The sequence below is a fragment of the Chiroxiphia lanceolata genome, chromosome Z, assembly GCF_009829145.1.
Source record: "Chiroxiphia lanceolata isolate bChiLan1 chromosome Z, bChiLan1.pri, whole genome shotgun sequence".
NCBI lineage: Eukaryota > Metazoa > Chordata > Aves > Passeriformes > Pipridae > Chiroxiphia > Chiroxiphia lanceolata.
In genome coordinates, this window is record NC_045671.1 from 43,182,839 (window position 1) to 43,200,615 (window position 17,777).

Consider the following 17,777-nt stretch of genomic DNA (forward strand, 5'->3'; position numbering starts at 1 on the left):
ATGACAAAACCTGTGGTGGCGAAAGGCCCCAAGGAGTCACCTTCACTTTAAAAGATTTATCCTTACCAGGTTTGCTCATGGTTTGAGTTCTGCATTGAGTGGAGTCATGTTCTCTTAGTAGGCCTTTGCACTGAGTTTTTACCAAGCTTGTGGCTCCATTGTCTATCCAAAATCTACAGTTTCATTCCCCAGCTTTACTGGAACTGGGGGATCTGCTGGGCATGTCTGGATATTTTCCCCCAGTCCCCTTCTCTCATTGCCAAAATCTGCTAATCGCTTCAAAAACTACTTATTTCAGTTTAAAAATTTATTGCAGATTTCTACACTTGCGCTGCCAATAAATAAAAATACAAAAATCAATTTAAGTTAAAAAATTAAATTTATTACAAAATGATACACCTGTGCTGCTGATATATAAAACCACAAAATTAACTTAGTTAAAAAATGAAATTTATTACAAATAGCTACACCCCTGCGACTGAGACATAAATACACAAAAGTCAATTTAAGTTTAAAAATTACAATACAAAATGATACACCCATGCTGCTGATACATAAATACACAAAAATCAACTTAGTCAAAAAATTAAATTTATTAAATAGCTACACCTGTGCTACTGATATAAAACTATACAAATATCAATTTAAGTTTAAAAAAAATATTATAGATTTTTACAACTGTACAGCCTATACACAAATTCACAAATATAAATATACCTATCTAAATAATCCTATAACTATACGTACATAAATAAAATTATATAACTATAAAACTCCATTCATATTTAAATATAACTGCATAAAAAGATAACAAAATACAGACACAAATATAATTAAGTATTAAATGTGTATTATATTTATATTTTAATAAATATATCTTATATACGGTATATTATATATAACACATAAATATATACATAGGAAATCCATATAAAAATATACAGAAATTGATATGCCAGTCTAAATACCCATACCTATAGCTACATCAATAAACCTATACAGCTATACAACTGTATACATACATAAATATAATTAAATACAGATATAAATATAATATACATATATCAATAAATATATCAATATATCTATACAAATATCAATATACCTATCTAAATATCCATATACCTATAACTACATCAATATAACTATGCATCTATACAATTGCATACATATATAAAAATAACCAGATAAATATATAAATATACCTATACAAATATTCAATCTACATATGTAAATATCTATACACCTATAACTACCTAGGTATAACTATAACTATACACATCTCTAAATATAAGTATATACAGAGGGATCCCAGCCGCCCCATCTTCACAGGCTCTTCCTTGGTCTCTCCCTCCCATGCAGAGCAGCCCTCCTGGAGAGGTACAGATGGACATCTGGGAAGCAAAGGGGATATTGAGTCAACATTGGTCCTCGTGTACATTTCCCTTGGCAGCAATTGTACTTCTATCAGGGACTACAAAATCTTAGATCCTAACAGGGAGGGTTAGAAAGAAAAAATCCCATGTTCTGAGGATTTTCAACAACAAATAACTTGTCTATTTAGCTCTCACCTATTCATTCAATCCTTGTGGAATACCGTCTAGCTTTCAGGAGACTTCCTGCCAGGTCTTCCTCCCCTCTGCACAAAACTCACAGGATACTCCCGCCAGCTGTCCCTGCACAGGACCGACCCATCGTGTCCCACGGACTCCCAGAGAGCTCCTTAAGCCTCCCCAGAGCTGGGCAGGGAGCAGGGACATCCCTGGGCAGGGCTGGGCCAGCTCGAAAGCGAGGAGTGAGGGTGTTCCCAGCTCAGCCCAGCCGAGACTGTCCTGCTGCAGCCCACGGGCAGAGCGGGACACACGGGAACAGCTCCTGGGTTGTGCCAGCAGATCTGCCTTCCCCAAGGACAATCCTGTCTGGCCCTGGGTGAGCTGAGCCGAGCTGAGCTGCCCCAGCAAGGGCAGGGAGCCCTCCTGACTCGGGGCAGTGCCCATTTCCAACCCCAAACTACCCTCACACCCATCCCATCTCACCGGCCCCAGTGGCCTCACCAAGGGTCTCAGGCAGCAGCAGCAGGTCCCTGTTCAAGATGTGGCTGGTGGTCGTCAGCTTCTCTCTCTTGGCCCTCATCACTCTCTTGCTGCTCACAAGGAGTTCAGGGCAGTCCTGGCAAAAGTGGAGAGTCTGGAACCGGTGCTGTGGCCCAGCAGGCTTGGACAGGCTTGGACCCCATTGTGCTCCCTGTCAGTCCCCCACTATCCCCTCGGCCCCACCATGCCCTCGGCAAACCCAGAGCCCCTCCAGTCTCCTCAGTCCCTTCAGAGTCTCATTTCCCTCAGTTTCCCAGCCCACTTAGCCCCAACACCTGCCTCAGCCTGTGCCTCTTGCCAGTTCCTTCAGTCCCACGCTTCCCCACAGCTCCTTCAGGTCCCTCCATTCCTGCCATTCTGCTCAGGTTCCTCAGACCCTTTAGTCCCCACGGTCCCCTACAGCTCCCCCAGCCCCCTCAGCCCTCTGTCCCCTCAGTGCCACCATCACCTCAGCATCACCGTCCCTTCAGCATCACCGTCTCCTCCATCCCTCCAGCCCCCTCAGCCTCACCATTCTCCAGCAGCTCCTTGGGGAGTGGTGCCTGGTGCCACCAGAAGCTCCCCCCAGTCCCATGGGGGCTCCCCCGGCCCGGCCACCAGCCCAGAGGCGGCACAGGGAGCGGAGACAGAGGCGGCACAGCGGGAAGAGTGAGGGATGGAAAAGGCAGCAGAGTGAGACAAGAGGTGAGAAAGCAGCCTATACCTCTACAAATATCAATATACATACCTAAACATCCATCTACATCTAACTATGTAACTAAATACACCTATAAATATAACTAGATATAAAATTGTATGTAGTTTGTATATATATAAATAAATATAATATATAAAAATATAACTATATAAAGATGCAAAGATACGTATATATAAATATAAATATGTACATCTATAAATAAAATAAATATAAATAATAATATATATAATATTTTAAAATAAATTAAAAATATTAAATAATTCTAATAATATAAAATATTGTAATAATATAGTACTAACTATAAAACATATTAATAACAACGATATATAATTATATTATTATATGATAATATAATAAAATTACCTAATTATATCATTATTAAAATATTGATATTAGCAATAATTACAATACTAATAATATTAAATGTTATATTAAAATAATAATAGATATTAATATATTATTTCATCTCTATACATCTATAAATATAAATATGCAACTATATCTAGAAATGTAACTCTACTCATCTTTAAATACAACTATATACAGAGGGATTCCAGCTGCCCTGTTTCACAGGCTCTCCCTCAGTCTCTTCCTCCCACGCAGAGCAGCTCTCCTGGCGAGGTACAGCTCATGGACCTCTGGGAAGCAAAGGGAACAGAGTCACTGTGGGGCCTTGTGTACATTTTCCTCAGCAGCACATCGAGCAGTTGAACTCCCTGTACTCAGGGACTGTAAAAGGTGGCCTCAAAGGCAGGCTCTCACTTGGGAATTTGAGGCCTGCTGTTTAAAGAATAGGAATTCTTCCAAGTTTTCAATACTTTAAAGTTTTGAAGTACCCAATAAAGTCCCAGCACTCACCCTGCAAATGGCACAAGAGCTTTAAACAGAGACAGTCACATCTCACAAAGACAACTCCAGCCTTGCTCTTTCTCTGTGCCGCCAAAGGCCTCAGTCCTTACTTACATGGCTGAAACTCATGGGCAATGTGAGCTGAGTTATTAACCAGCATCGTTATCCGGGATCTAGAAACCGCCCTCTGAAGTGAGCAACAGTTCCTCCAACTCTCCCATCGGCTCTTGGATGAACAGCTGGGAGGGAAAAGGCCTCCCTACAAGGCCAGCAGCCTGCACCACCTTTGCCCTAGAATAGATCTAAAGTGCTCTCTTTCTCCTCTTGCGTCTTGCTGATTTGGGGACATTCAGGTTTTTTCCTTTAGTTACTGGATTTGTGAATTGCTTGGCCTCGGATGTTCTGCCTCTTGTTTTTCTCATGTGTCTCAGCATAGGTATCAGCAGATTGGTATAAAATGTAGGTAGTGATTTGAGACAAAAAGCCTGGACTTCTACGCTGACATCACCAGTTTGCTGGGTTTTCTCCCTGTTGCTTTAATAGTCACCTCATTACTCAGCACTGCCTCTGTAGCACATCTGGGTTGGTGGCACAACTCCCAGAACGTCAGGTTTTGTTCACTCATCTAATTCACACCCTTTTGCACAGAAGCAGCCCAGGTCTGAGCACATCTAGAGAAGTGTGTTGGTGAGTACTCTGTGAGGTTGTACGAGCACAATATTTTCACTGAAGGCACAAGGAAGCACTAACACTGCAGACAATAACTCAACTGTTCTGATCTCCCTTCCTGTAATAGTCAGCCTTAGAGCAGCTGTCTCGGTCATCTCTAAAAGAACGTAGACTCTCTTCTTACCAGGCTCATTTGGCTCCAGGGAACTGTTCCCGCTGCTCGCATTGCCAGGCAAAGCTTTCTCTGCTGCAGCCTTGTTCCCAGGCTCCCCTCCTGAAGACTCAGAGGGAACACTAATATTCCCCTTAAAAGAAAAACAAATGGTAATAAACCCAAGGATCACTCGATATTTTCTTGGAATCACTTTAGGGACACAGTAAAAACTGTTCTACGCTCCAGAAGGATGTGTAACACGAAGTGAACACTGCTCAGATGGTTTACAGGACAAGTGCTCTAAACTCAGAATTAAGGTTGCCAAAGTGAAAGCTCTTGTCCTATTAAGCAAAACATGAAATCAGAAAACCAGAATACACTAAGTGAGGCTGTGTGTCCTCACAGTCAGAACTTTGCCCTCACTTATCACAGGAGCTGCAAGAAACCAGTCAACAGAAATCCAGGTGCCCTCCTTGCTACCCACACGTGTGTCAGGTTGCTCAAACCACTGCACAGGGCTGTGTGGTGCAAAACTACACATGAGCCACACATTTCTGGCTGGGAATCCCCCCTCCCCCGCCCATCCTCCTTCTAAGACAATAAATTACAAGGTGTTGCTTGCTTTTTGGAGCCTTCTGCTGCTGCCCAACACGTACTTTGCAGCCAGCCATTTACTGAACTGGTGTATTTCCACGATCATGTGACAAAAATCTGCAGGGTAAAAAGCCCCCCAAAACCAGACAACCAACTCATGTTTCTGCTCCGCTGAGGAAGTAAAGACCCAAGGTTAAGCACCTGGAAATTACCTTTAGACACAAAGATATTCTCACTATGACCAGTTCTAGGATATTCATCTCTTCTGCCACAGCCTATCCATCAGAATCCTAGAGATGAATGACTGCTCAGAGCCTGCAACATTTCCTTCTATTAAGCAATCAAACGCTTTTGAAAACTGGTATGTGTGATGTTACAGTAGACAAAAGGGCATCACACTTGGAAGAAGATACTGGTCACGCCAAAAAATCACACTCCCCACCTTGACTCTGCCCTTACTCAATGTTAAATATACAAAAGGCAACAGGTCCGTACATTAATAGAAATAGAGATATTCTCTGGCAAAGTTGTGTAACAATAAGCAAAAAGGCCTGTGCCAATACAGGAACTGAACACTCCAGAGAAGTCTGGGAAGAGCAAGAGTTAGAGAAAGGGGATTCCTAATCAAAAGAGGCAACTTGTCCAACAAAGAGTCTAATAGTCCATGAATTGCTCTTCAACACAGAATAAGCCTTTGACCACTTCAATAAGTCCTTGACCATTTCACATCCAGGACCAACACTGTCCTTCACACCAATTACACAAGTCATGGGGCCTCAAAACCCAAACGCCTGCCCCCCATCAACTCCATGGCTCACACACTTAATCCCTCCTTGCTAACAAGGAAGTCTGGGCCCCAAAGGCCTTAAAAATGGAGATTTACTTCTCAAACACAGTTCAAAAGCTGTCAAAGCTGACAATGTTTAACGTGCAGGTGACACTCAATACACTGAGAGGGCTCTAAGGAAAGAGTCCTGCCAGCTCCGTGTGTGCTGGTGCAAGGACGTGCTCTTCCCTGCACTGCACTGAGCACAACAGTCCCATCGAGGCTGGAGCTTTGCAGGGACCTTAGATTAGAATACATATCCCTTTCTAGAAAGAGGGATACCCAAGAGGAAGATGACTAAGCTATGGAACATGGAGAGCAGTAGTGGCAAGTTTGCTCCAGTTGAGGATTTCCAAGCCAGAAACTTTACTGGAGACCTCAAAACACAAAGAGGACAATAAACTGCTGCAGTTCCAGCACATGCACACCACAGCACTTGGAGTCACGGGCAGCAGCACCAGGTGCAGCCCAGCTCTTGGCTTTCTTTGGGGTTCAAAAGAAAAAGAGCTAGAGCCCACATCTGGTGCTGCAACAGAGGGACCTCTCACATGCCCCTCACTGCGCGTGAGACTTTGCCTTCAGTGGCAATGCTCAAAATACTCTTCTCTTATTTAGGATCCAAGACATCATGTTATAACCGACAAAGCTTCCACTTCATCACTGTGAATGCAACTGCAGGAGGTATTTTTCCCAAGAAAATGAGTCCCCTAATTTGGCCAACACAAGCTAACCCACCTCATGCTCATGAATGTGGGATACTTTTTCAGTCCCTCTTCTTCTTTCAATCTTACTTTACCAGTGAAACTCTTTGCTGTCCATTAGAAGCTGAATTAAAGAAGCCTTTACTTCTCAGGCGGGCAACTACATCAAAAACATGTCAGTCCACCCCCAGCATTGCTATTGAACGGAGTTACCTGAAGAAAGGGAAACATTTCAGGCAGGTTTGATGCAAGCACCTCCTCGAGCATCTGAAACACAACTTCCAGACGTATTCCTGCCCACTCGTCTGCAGCAGAGGGATTACAGGCCCAGCTGGAGGTCGTTGATGCTGCAGAACCAGCACTGCCAGTCAGAGAATCGAAGGCTGAACTCCCCAGTGTGGCTGCAAGAATCCAAACACGGTCATCAGGCTTCCAGAATTTGGGTTTGGTTTGCAGAGCTCTATTGCTCCCTTTGATCAAACTTTTCAGGAATCACACAGTAAAATCAATTCCAGAAATGTATTTGTGCTCTCCGGGTCATCTGAAGACCAATTACCGATTTATTAATCTTAAAAAAAAGTATTCTAGTTGATGTGTATATTGAAATGATACATAAATTATATATATTATATAAAATCTTAAAATATGGATTGTAAAGTCTATACACACACATAAAAGCTTCATAATTGCAGACTTCTGTATCTTCCCATCAGCTTTTTGATTTGGCTGTTTTAGTTTCTCATCACAACATACCACTGAAAGTGGATTCACCTAAGATGAGATTACATCTTCAGACGCACACACCAAAACTGAACTGTGATTTTATTCTAAAAAGCAGCGTTGTGGAACAGTGTTCTCCAGGTACGACTGTTTGGGTGACACACCGAGGTCATCTAAAAGTAATGCCATTATTTGCAGGACAGATAATCTTAAAAATCTGCACTATCCTATCATTGTCCGAGTTTTGCTTAATTAAAAGAAAGATGAAAGTCAACCTAACACCGACTAGTTGTGGGCAAATGCTTTTCTCCTTGCCCTTTCACCTCAACAGAGAGGCTGTGTGCAAAACCCCCAGAGGATGCTCTAAATCTGGAGGAAGGATAGGAAAACCAGACAGTGAATCTTTTTGCTTTCAAGATCTCTCTTCCTTTTAGGCCTTGCGCTTTCTATCTGATTCTCACTTGAGATAAACAGGTGACAGAGCATTGTGGAAAGATACTTAAACCTATCACTTTTTAGTATGTTTTGAAAAGCAAGTGCAGAAGCTGTTTCCATACCTGCAGGATTGTAGGCTGGTGAGTTCTGCTCTGAAGCTGTGCAGCTGCTGTGCTCTGGAAGGGCCACGGCAGCGGTTTGAGGCCCTTGGTGAAGCAGTGGAAGGAAGAACACAGGCTGCACTGTGGATGTGGACGTGACCGGGACCTCCCTTGAAAACCTGAGAAGTCCTGGAGTGACAACCACTTTACTGCGAGGTGCTGGAGAAGCCTCACGGCCTTGAACACCTTGAGTTGTCCTGGAAGGGACTGGAGGCACATCTAAACCTCTGGCTGGTAAAGTAAAGAGGTTCTGGCCCAAACTCACTGTGTAGGAGTAATGGAAGAAGAAAGGAAGAAAGGAGATAGAGAGTCAATATTGGTCCTCCTGTACTCCTCCCTTGGCAGCAATTGTACTTCTACCAGGCCATATAAAATCTCAGATACTCCCAAGCAGGGTTAGAAAGAAAAAATCCCATGTTCTGGGGATTTTCAACAACAAATAACTTGTCTATTTAGCTCTCAACTACTCATTCAATAACACATGGAAGGACAACTCTAAACCCGGGCAGATGGAGCTCATTCAGCCCTGTAAGGCCATCCATCTAAGAGAAGGTCACTCTTAACAAACCTACGTCCTGAGGACCTCGCTGCCACTGTCCAAGCTCGCTCGGCCCCAGCAGATGAACCTTAAGATTAAAGGGTGGGCTCAGTTCAGCACACACCGTGTCTCACCTAAAAAATCCATTGCGCAGGCTCGAAGGCCTTACCCGCATTTGCAAAGCCCTGTATCACCAGCGCGCTTGTAACAAATGTGGGTAGAGACCTTTCCCAAATCTCCCAAATCTTCGTTCGCGAAGACTGGCCATGATGATGACTCATTCAATCCTCGTGGAATACCGTCTAGCTTTGGCAGGAGACTTCCTCCCCTCTGCACAAAACTCACAGGATACTCCCGCCAGCTGTCCCTGCACAGGACCGACCCATCGTGTCCCACGGACTCCCAGAGAGCTCCTTAAGCCTCCCCAGAGCTGGGCAGGGAGCAGGGACATCCCCGGGCAGGGCTGGGCCAGCTCGAAAGCGAGGAGTGAGGGTGTTCCCAGCGCAGCCCAGCCGAGACTGTCCTGCTGCAGCCCACGGGCAGAGCGGGACACACGGGAACAGCTCCCGGGCTGTGCCAGCAGATCTGCCTTCCCCAAGGACAACCCTGTCTGGCCCCGGGTGAGCCGAGCTGAGCTGAGCTGAGCCGCCCCAGCAAGGGCAGGGAGCCCTCCTGACTCGGGGCAGTGCCCATTTCCATTTCCACCCCCTCGCCCCCGCGTGTCCCAGCCGTCTCACCGGCCCCGGGCGGCAGCAGCCGGTCCCTGTGGAGCGGCTGGAAGCGGCTGGGCTGCCGGCTGCGCACCTCCAGCCCGGCCGCCAGCCGCTCCCTGTTGGCCCTGGTCAGGCGCTTGATGTGCACCAGGAGCTCGGGGCGGTCGCGCCGAAAGTAGGGGCTGCAGAAGCGGAGCAGAGGCCCGGCAGAGCCCGGCAGGGCCGCGGCACCGCCCCCCGCCAGCACCGGCGTCTTGTGGAAGCCGTACAGGTTGAGCTGGCGCACGAAGCTGCCGAAGTTGGTGGCTTTGAAGGCGCCCGGGGCCGCCGCCGCCGCATCGCCGCCCGCGCCGCCCGCGTTTAGCAGCTCCCGCTCGAATAGCGCCCGGTCGACGAGCAGCCCCTGGGCGCGGGGGTCCCAGCGCACGGAGCGGACGCGTGGGCTGTTCACCAGCTGCCACAGCTTGGCGGGGAAGGTGCTGGGGCTGACGCCGGCGGGCAGCGGCAGCTCCTCCATCGCGCCGGTCGCCGACGGACGGACTGTCGCGACACGCGGCGCCGCGAGGACACAACGCCCGGAGCGCAACGGCCGCGGCTGCGGCGGCGCCGCGCGGCCCGAGGGGGGCGCTGGAGAGCCCGCGGGGCAGAGCCCGGAGCGCGCCCGGGAGGGGCCGTGAGGGGAGCGGGGACGCGAATGGGGGGGAGCGGGAACCGGAGTGGCGGGCAGAGCTCGGCGGCAGCTCGTGAAACTGGAATCACAGCGAGTTGATAGAAACCAAGTGTAGAATGGAGCTGGTTGGTTCCACCATGAGCCGAAAGAGCTCTTGTACTTGCTGGTCTCCTGGCACAGGTCGGGTCTTCAGGGCTAAATGCAAACCCCTGTGGAAATGCCAGAGAGCAGCTGTCCAAGGGCTGAGCAAGCCTGGCATAGCTATCAGGAATCCGTGTCTTCTTTTGCAATGGAGTGTGGGGTGTGAGCTTTTCGCTAACTTTTCCTAAACAGCAGAGGCCCATGGTACCTTCAGTTTTGATTTGACCTGTCAATCACAGTTTGCCTGGCAAACAAAGTGGGGCTTAAACATAATTGTGCACACTGTAAAACACCAGCCGGCACAGCGGGTTTGTTAATTGCGGACCTTTAGTTGGGGCCTGTCCCCAAAGCTGACACCATATTCAGATGAGCTTGCAGGCCATCAAACAGACTGGAGGATCTGGAGAACCTGAGAGATGTTTATGCCGTGATGTATCCAAGGGATGGGCATTTACCACGTTGCTTCTTACAGCGACAAAGGGGTTGCAAGGAGCTGGGTAAGGTGTTTGAAGAGCCTGCTTTCACTCCATCTCAGGATTCTGTGGACTGAATTTATAGCTGGCTTGAATTAATTACGTTTTAGAGAGTTCAGCAACTTTGTGGGTGATATTATGTAATTTTTTGCTCTTACTGACTGCTTCAAGCTTCTCTTGGTCAGAATTTAACTCATAAAGTGACTGGATTGTAAAATAACAGGTTCCCTAGCAGAGAAGTACATATTAAACCATGGATGTGTCAAAATAAGAATAAAACTCAATTAATTAAATCCCATTTAGAAAACTGTAGAAATGTGTCACATAAAATATTTCTATATAGTAACTCGTCACTTGGCTGGCAGCTCAGTTTCAAGTTTTTTTCAAATGTTGTGACTGATGGAGAATGAAAAATACTCTTCAAGACCAGTGCTTTTCAAGTAGGTTCAATTTCTCGTTTTCCTTTTAAATTTTCACATTTTCATGTAAGGAATAGGAAACAAGAGGTGTGTCTAGCCATTAAGTAACGCAACTCCTGGACTGAAAACATTTTGTCATCTATTGATTTGCTTTGAACTCACTTAACAGACTTCCTTAATAAGCACACAGATGTTGCTGGGCATTGGCTTTCGGAGTGGGAATCTTAAAGGTAAACCAGGATATTTTGTCTCAGCAGAACGTATTTTTGTCAAAAGTAAACCAAAGAAGAGAAAAAAACTTGTCTTGTAGCAATATTGTTGAGCAGACTACTGTCTGTAAAATGCATGGGACAGTCTATAAATTCAGAAGCTCAAAGGAAACCTCTATTGTAATGAAACAGAAAACAAAATTAATTTTGTTGTTTCCACTTTGATTTCTCATGGCTAGGCTTCGCGAACGAAGATTTGGGAAGGCACTATCCACATTTGCTGCAGCCACGCTGGTGGCTTATGAGGCCAATACGTGACAGACATATCTGATTGCAAAAGGCACAGCAGAAAGACTCCTTAGATGGTGTATTTTGCAAGATACGGTTCTTTCTGCGTTGCCTTTTTTCCTCAAGAGTGATCCTGCGTGTGTTCTCAAAGGAGATAGCTGCGTTATAGATGGTGTGTCTCCAGGCCTCCCGATTTGAGGCCAGAGTAGACCAGTTATGGTGATCAATATGGCCAAGGCTGAGGTGTTGTTTCAGGGAGTCCTTGAATCTTTTCTTCGGGGCTCCTCTCATGTGGCAGCCAGTGGCAAGTTCACCATAAAGCAAGATCTTAGGGAGGCAGTGGTCCTTCATCCTTGAGACGTGCCCTGCCCATCGCAGCTGTGTTCTCAGTAACATGGCCTCAATACTAGTGACAGCTGCTTGCTCTAGTACAGATGTATTGGTCACATAATCTGACCAACGGATGTTAAGGATTGTATGGAGGCAGCGCTGATGGAAGCGTTCTAGGAGACGCAGGTGGTGGCGGTAGATGACCCATGATTCAGAGCCGTATAGGAGAGTAGACAACACTATGGCTTTGTAAACACTGATCTTGGTGCTTTTCTTCAAGTGTTTATTACGCCATACTCTTCTGTGGAGTTTTCCAAAAGCATTATATACCTTAGCTAACCTGTTGTCTATCTCTCCGTCGATCTTACCATCTGAGGAGATGAGGCTACCAAGGTAATTAAACTGTTGGACTGATTTGAGCTCTGATTGGCCAATGGTGATGTGGGGATGTCTTGCCCCTACTTTCCTGTTTTTATTAGACGGGAAGGCATTGTTGGGAAAGGCTTCCAGATTTCTGGAGATATGAATCTGCATTCAGGACTAAAGCTTTCCAAGGTACAGCGGGACAACATGTGCCAAAAATAAAACCAAACTGGGATTCTAATATCGCAAAAAATTATGTTTTGTTAACCCGTTATCGAGGATGGATTCTTGAACGTTTTAGGCATGTGCTCAAGCAAAGTACAAAATACCTAGAAATTTATGATAGAGGGGAGTAGTTGTCAACTTGAGATTTGCATGTTCTCAGGGTGCATGCTTGCACACCCTGTGCTATCCTCTGAGGACCCTGTTCACCTTCAGGGCTGAGAGTCCCCTCAGACAGCTGCATATGGCTCTGAGCAAGTGGGAGTGGAGGCTCCTGGGCCCAAGGGCTGTGCTGCTGCCCAGCAGAGGGACTGGAGGGGCTTGAGAAAGGGGCGACAGGAACCTCCTGCAGGTCAGCCAGGAGAAGAGCCAAGTCCTGCACCCTGGGAAGAGTGAACTGGCAGGCAGAGTATTAACAGAGTGGCAGCAGCTCCCGCGGCAGTCCACTCAGCATTCCCTCCCCCCATACCACCCTAGGCATCATCTTAAATACCCTCACCATAGTAGCCCCTGAAATGCCTGTTGGCCACTTCACCAATATCCAAGCAAAGTTCGCCTGGTGGGCCCTGAGTGTCCACTGGCTGGTTCCCCAGTTTCCCCTCAAGATCTGCCTGGCATACCTTATTTGGGAGAGTAAGTTCTGCTGTGTTATTGATTGTAACACTTTTTAGCTTTTTTGCTCCTCTGTGGCTTGCTAGGTGCTTCCTGGAGCTTTTTCAAACAGCTCAGCTCCTGCAGCAGTGTAGCTGTTGCATCAAGACTTTTTAGCTCCATGCTCAAGGCAATGGCTAAACAGACTTCATCTTTTAATCAATCCTTTGCAGGTGGTTTCAAGCTATTATACTGTGTAGCCCTTTCACAGTTAGACATTCATCTGGTGCTTAAGGTTGTTAGTGTATTTACATGTGTATGTATGCATATATGTATTTGCAAATTTTGTTAAGAATCCTTCAAATATCTGTTGTAGATATTTCTCACCTAAATTCCAGCTTCTAAAATTTGAATCTACTGGACAGGAAATAAAATAAACTTCTAAACTAAAAAAATAAAAAAGGAAGAAATATACTTTCATCAAAATTTTGGGTTTTTTGATCATGGGGCAAACTCCATGTTGCCTAGTCTCGTCAAACCAGATGGGCTTCATCTATTTGGGAAGGGCAAAAGAGCTGTAGCCCGTAAGTTGGCAGGGTTAGTTAAGAGGGCTTTAAACTAGGTTTAAAGGGGGAAGGGGCGGCAACGGGGCTCTCCAGAAATAAACCTAAGGGTGTAGAGCCCGAGTTGAGAATAAAATCAATGGCCCAGCTGAAGTGCATGTACACCAGTGCACGCAGTATGGGAAACAAACAAGAGGAGCTGGAAGCCATAGTGCAGCAGGAAAACTATGACATAGTTGCTGTCACAGAAACGTGGTGGGATGACTCACACGACTGGAGTGCTGCTATGGGGGGCTACAAGCTCTTCAGAAAGGACAGGCAGGGAAGGAGAGGTGGAGGGGTGGCTTTATGTGTTAGAGAGTCTCTTGACTCTGTTGAAGTTGAGGTCAGCAGTGACAAGGTTGAGTGCCTGTGGACCAGAATCAGGGGGAAGGCCAACAAGGCTGATGTCCTTGTGGGTGTCTGTTACAGGCCGCCCAACCCGGATGATGAAGGAGATGAATTATTCTACAAGCAGCTGGCAGATGTCTCAAAATCTCTAGCCCTTGTGCTTGTGGGTGACTTTAACCTGCTGGATATCTGCTGGGAGCTTCATACTGCAGAGAAGAGGCAGTCAAGGAGGTTCCTGGAGTGTATAGAGGATAATTTCCTTCATCAACTGGTAAATGAGCCTACCAGGGGTAAGGCCCCGCTAGACCTACTGTTTACAAACAGAGAGGGGCTGGTGGACGATGTAGTGGTTGGAGGCCGCCTGGGGCATAGTGACCACAAAATAATAGAATTTTCAATCCTCAGGGATGTAAGGAGAGCCATCATTAAAACCTCTACTCTGGACTTCTGGAGGGCAGATTTTGGCCTATTCAAAAAACTAATTCAGGGCATACCCTGGGAAACAACCCTTAAAGGCAAGGGGGTCCAGGAGGGATGGACATGCTTCAAGCAGGCAATTTTGAGCGCACAGGAACAGGCTATAGCAGTGTGCCGAAAGGCCAGCCGGAGGGGAAGACGGCCGGCTTGGTTAAATAGGGAGGTTCTGAAAGAAATCAGGGATAAAAAGAAAGTTTACAGACTGTGGAAAAAAGGGCTGGCTACATATGAAGAATTTACGAAGAGAGCTAGGTCATGCAGGAAAAAAATTAGGGAAAGAAAAGTGGAATTTGAAGTTAATTTGCTAATTCAGTTAGGGATAACAAAAAGTCCTTTTATAAATACATTAATAGCAAAAGGAGGGGCAAGGAAAACCTCAATTCTCTGTTGGACTTGGAGGGAAATATAGTTAACAAAGATGAGGAGAAGGCTGAGGTACTTAACACCTACTTTGCCTCATTTTTTAGCAGTAAGACAGGTGGCCCTCAGGACAACTGGCCTCTAGAGCAGATAGACAGAGAGAGAGAGCTGAATAGCCCTCCTGTATTCCAGGAGGATGTAGTTAGCGACTTACTGAGCCAGCGGGATCCTAACAAGTCTATGGGACCAGACGGGATCCATCCCAGGGTGATGAGGGAACTGGCAGAAGAGCTTGCCAAACCGCTCTCCATCATCTTCCAACAGTCCTGGCTCTCTGGGAAGGTCCCAGATGATTGGAGGTTGGCGAATGTCACCCCAATCCACAAAAAAGGCTGCAAGCAGGACCCTGGCAACTACAGGCCTGTCAGCCTGACCTCGGTGCCTGGCAGGGTTACGGAGCAGATCATCCTGAGTGCAATCACACAGCACCTTCAGGATGGACAAGGGATTAGACCCAGCCAGCATGGGTTTAGGAGGGGCAGGTCCTGTCTGACCAACCTGATCTCTTTTTACGATCAGGTGACCCACCTGGTGGATGAGGGGAAGGCTGTGGATGTGGTCTATCTAGACTTCAGCAAGGCCTTTGACACTGTCTCCCATAATATACTCCTGGAAAAGCTGGTAGCCCATGGCTTGGACAAGTGTATCCTCTCCTGGATTAGGAGCTGGCTGGAGGGTCGGGCCCAGAGAGTGCTGGTGAATGGAGCTGCATCCAGCTGGCGACCAGTCACTAGTGGTGTTCCCCAGGGGTCTGTGTTGGGTCCAGTCCTGTTTAACATCTTTATTGATGATTTAGATGAGGGGATTGAGTCCATCATCAGCAAATTTGCTGATGACACCAAATTGGGAGGGAGTGTCGACCTGCTGGAAGGCAGGAGGGCTCTGCAGAGGGATCTGGATGGACTTGAGAGATGGGCTGATTCCAATGGGATGAAGTTCAATAAAGCCAAGTGCCAGGTTCTACACTTTGGCCACAACAACCCCATGCAGCACTACAGGCTGGGCACAGAGTGGCTGGAAAGCAGCCAGGCAGAAAGGGACCTGGGGGTACTAATTGACAGGAAGCTCAACATGAGCCAACAGTGTGCCCAGGTGGCCAAGAAGGCCAATGGGATCTTGTCCTGTATCAAAAATAGCGTGGCCAGCAGGACCAGGGAAGTGATCCTTCCCCTGTGCTCTGCGTTGGTGAGGCCACACCTTGAGTATTGTGTTCAGTTCTGGGCCCCTCAGTTCAGAAAGGATATTGAGGTGCTGGAGCGGGTCCAGAGAAGAGCAACAAGGCTGGTGAAGGGACTGGAGCATAAGTCCTATGGGGAGAGGCTGAGGGAGCTGGGGTTGTTTAGCCTGGAGAAGAGGAGGCTCAGAGGTGACCTCATCACCGTCTATAACTACCTGAAGGGAAGTTCTAGCCAGGTGGGGGTTGGTCTCTTCTCTCAGGCACTCAGCAATAGGACAAGGGGACATGGGCTTAAGCTCCGCCAGGGGAAATTTAAGTTGGATATCAGGAGAAAATTCTTTACAGAGAGAATAATCAGGCATTGGAATGGGCTGCCCAGAGAGGTGGTGGATTCACCATCCCTGGAGATTTTTAAACGCAGATTGGACGTGGCACTGAGTGCCATGATCTAGTAAATGGACTGGATTTGGACCAAGGGTTGGACTCGATGATCTCGGAGGTCTTTTCCAACCCAATCGATTCTATGATTCTATGATTCTGTCACGGCCAAGACTGTATCCTAATACCTTTAATCTTTGGACCAGAATAGAAATTATCCATGATTCAGATTTTTAAAACTACTCTTTCTGGACCTGCAATATCTGTTAGGTCAATCTCATAAGACCCTGCTCAGACCTTTGTCTGTTGTCTGTCACCTTCTTGACTTGCAGAATAGATATGGGATGGCTCCCCAGGGAATGGGGGTGAAGATTAATAGAAAGACATATAGGTTTGCTGCAGATGATATGTTTTTATCACTTAGCTTCTTCTTCATTCGTATGGGAAGAACAACAGGAACTTGACAAAACTACAACTCAATTTTCCCAATAGAGTAGGCAATTAAACCACCTGTGCATTTTATTTTTTTTTAGTCTGTGTGGAATGGCTGACGATTTCCCATAAGAAAATTCCTGTGGCACCAAAAATATGAGCCTTCATTTTTATCCTGAATAATCTTTTTCCGTATCAATAAAAGAAAACACGATTTCTGATATCAATTTATTTACTTACATAATCAATATCTCCTAGAACTTGATTTAATAAGCTCAAGTTTTGGGTAGTAATTCAATGTCAGTAGACTTGCAGTTCCTGTCCATTAATGCAGGAATTTCTTCCATTATTTTCTAGATATTCAAGTGAATTAATATGTCAATGTGTTTATAACTAATTATTCTGGGTTAGTTGCTTTTGGATTTTTTTGAACAGTAAAGTTAGACATCTAAAGTATTTGTTTACCTCTGCTCATTTCCAAATTAATGAGTCTTTATTGCATTTCTGAATTAACATCTGAGTAATATCAAGTCTGTACTTCCAGTGCATTTATAGAGTTAAAATGTGTAGCAGAATTTTGTTCATACTTAGGAATACATTCCTGCATCAGTCCAATTTAGGACCTGGAAATGAGAATGATTTTTTATTAGGCTATGTCCTGCATGACATAGTTGCTATAAAGATAGCTGAGGAATGTGTATATATCATAGACATGAGTAAACAATTTTGGAGATGCAATAATGATGTCAACAAAAATAGTAGGATTGTGTAATAAAATATTATGTATATAGCAAGGGTACCAAGTAAAAACTTTTAAAAATTCCCGGTATTGATGTTTTATTGGTACCAGTTCTAAATATGGAGAAAAAAACCCCTCTGGATGGATGAACTAAAGTTCTAAAGAACTTAGTATGAACAAAAGTCTCAAGAGTACAAGAACATTACTACGTGAGTGGGAAGCCATGTTTTGTGCCTATTCCTCCTGATTGATCATTTCTGGACATCTATCCAAAAAAGTCCACGTCAGTGAAGAAAAGCTCACAAAAAATGAGTGTAGCTAAGACCTTAAGGCAAATTACAAATC

At 45.8% G+C, this 17,777-nt stretch overlaps 1 protein-coding gene and 2 long non-coding RNA genes across 3 annotated transcripts; 1 reads left to right on the forward strand and 2 right to left on the reverse strand.

Moving 5' to 3' along the window:
* Positions 1–433: 433 nt before the first annotated feature.
* LOC116780408 lies at positions 434–2,248 on the reverse strand. The gene is made up of 2 exons (XR_004354459.1): positions 2,055–2,248; positions 434–1,394 (listed from the first exon to the last, which is right to left on the reverse strand). It is a non-coding gene; the product is annotated as an uncharacterized LOC116780408 (long non-coding RNA).
* A 973-nt stretch (positions 2,249–3,221) lies between these two features.
* Positions 3,222–9,736, reverse strand: LOC116780404 (heat shock factor protein 5-like). Its single transcript, XM_032675374.1, has 5 exons — positions 9,175–9,736; positions 7,861–8,163; positions 6,797–6,984; positions 4,493–4,613; positions 3,222–3,428 (listed from the first exon to the last, which is right to left on the reverse strand). Exons 1-5 carry the CDS (start codon positions 9,665–9,667, stop codon positions 3,358–3,360), a joined length of 1,176 nt encoding a protein of 391 aa, XP_032531265.1. The 5' UTR covers positions 9,668–9,736; the 3' UTR covers positions 3,222–3,357.
* Positions 9,737–9,813: 77 nt separating this feature from the next.
* LOC116780410 lies at positions 9,814–16,855 on the forward strand. The gene is made up of 3 exons (XR_004354461.1): positions 9,814–11,083; positions 12,160–12,235; positions 16,795–16,855. It is a non-coding gene; the product is annotated as an uncharacterized LOC116780410 (long non-coding RNA).
* The last annotated feature ends 922 nt before the right edge of the window (positions 16,856–17,777 follow it).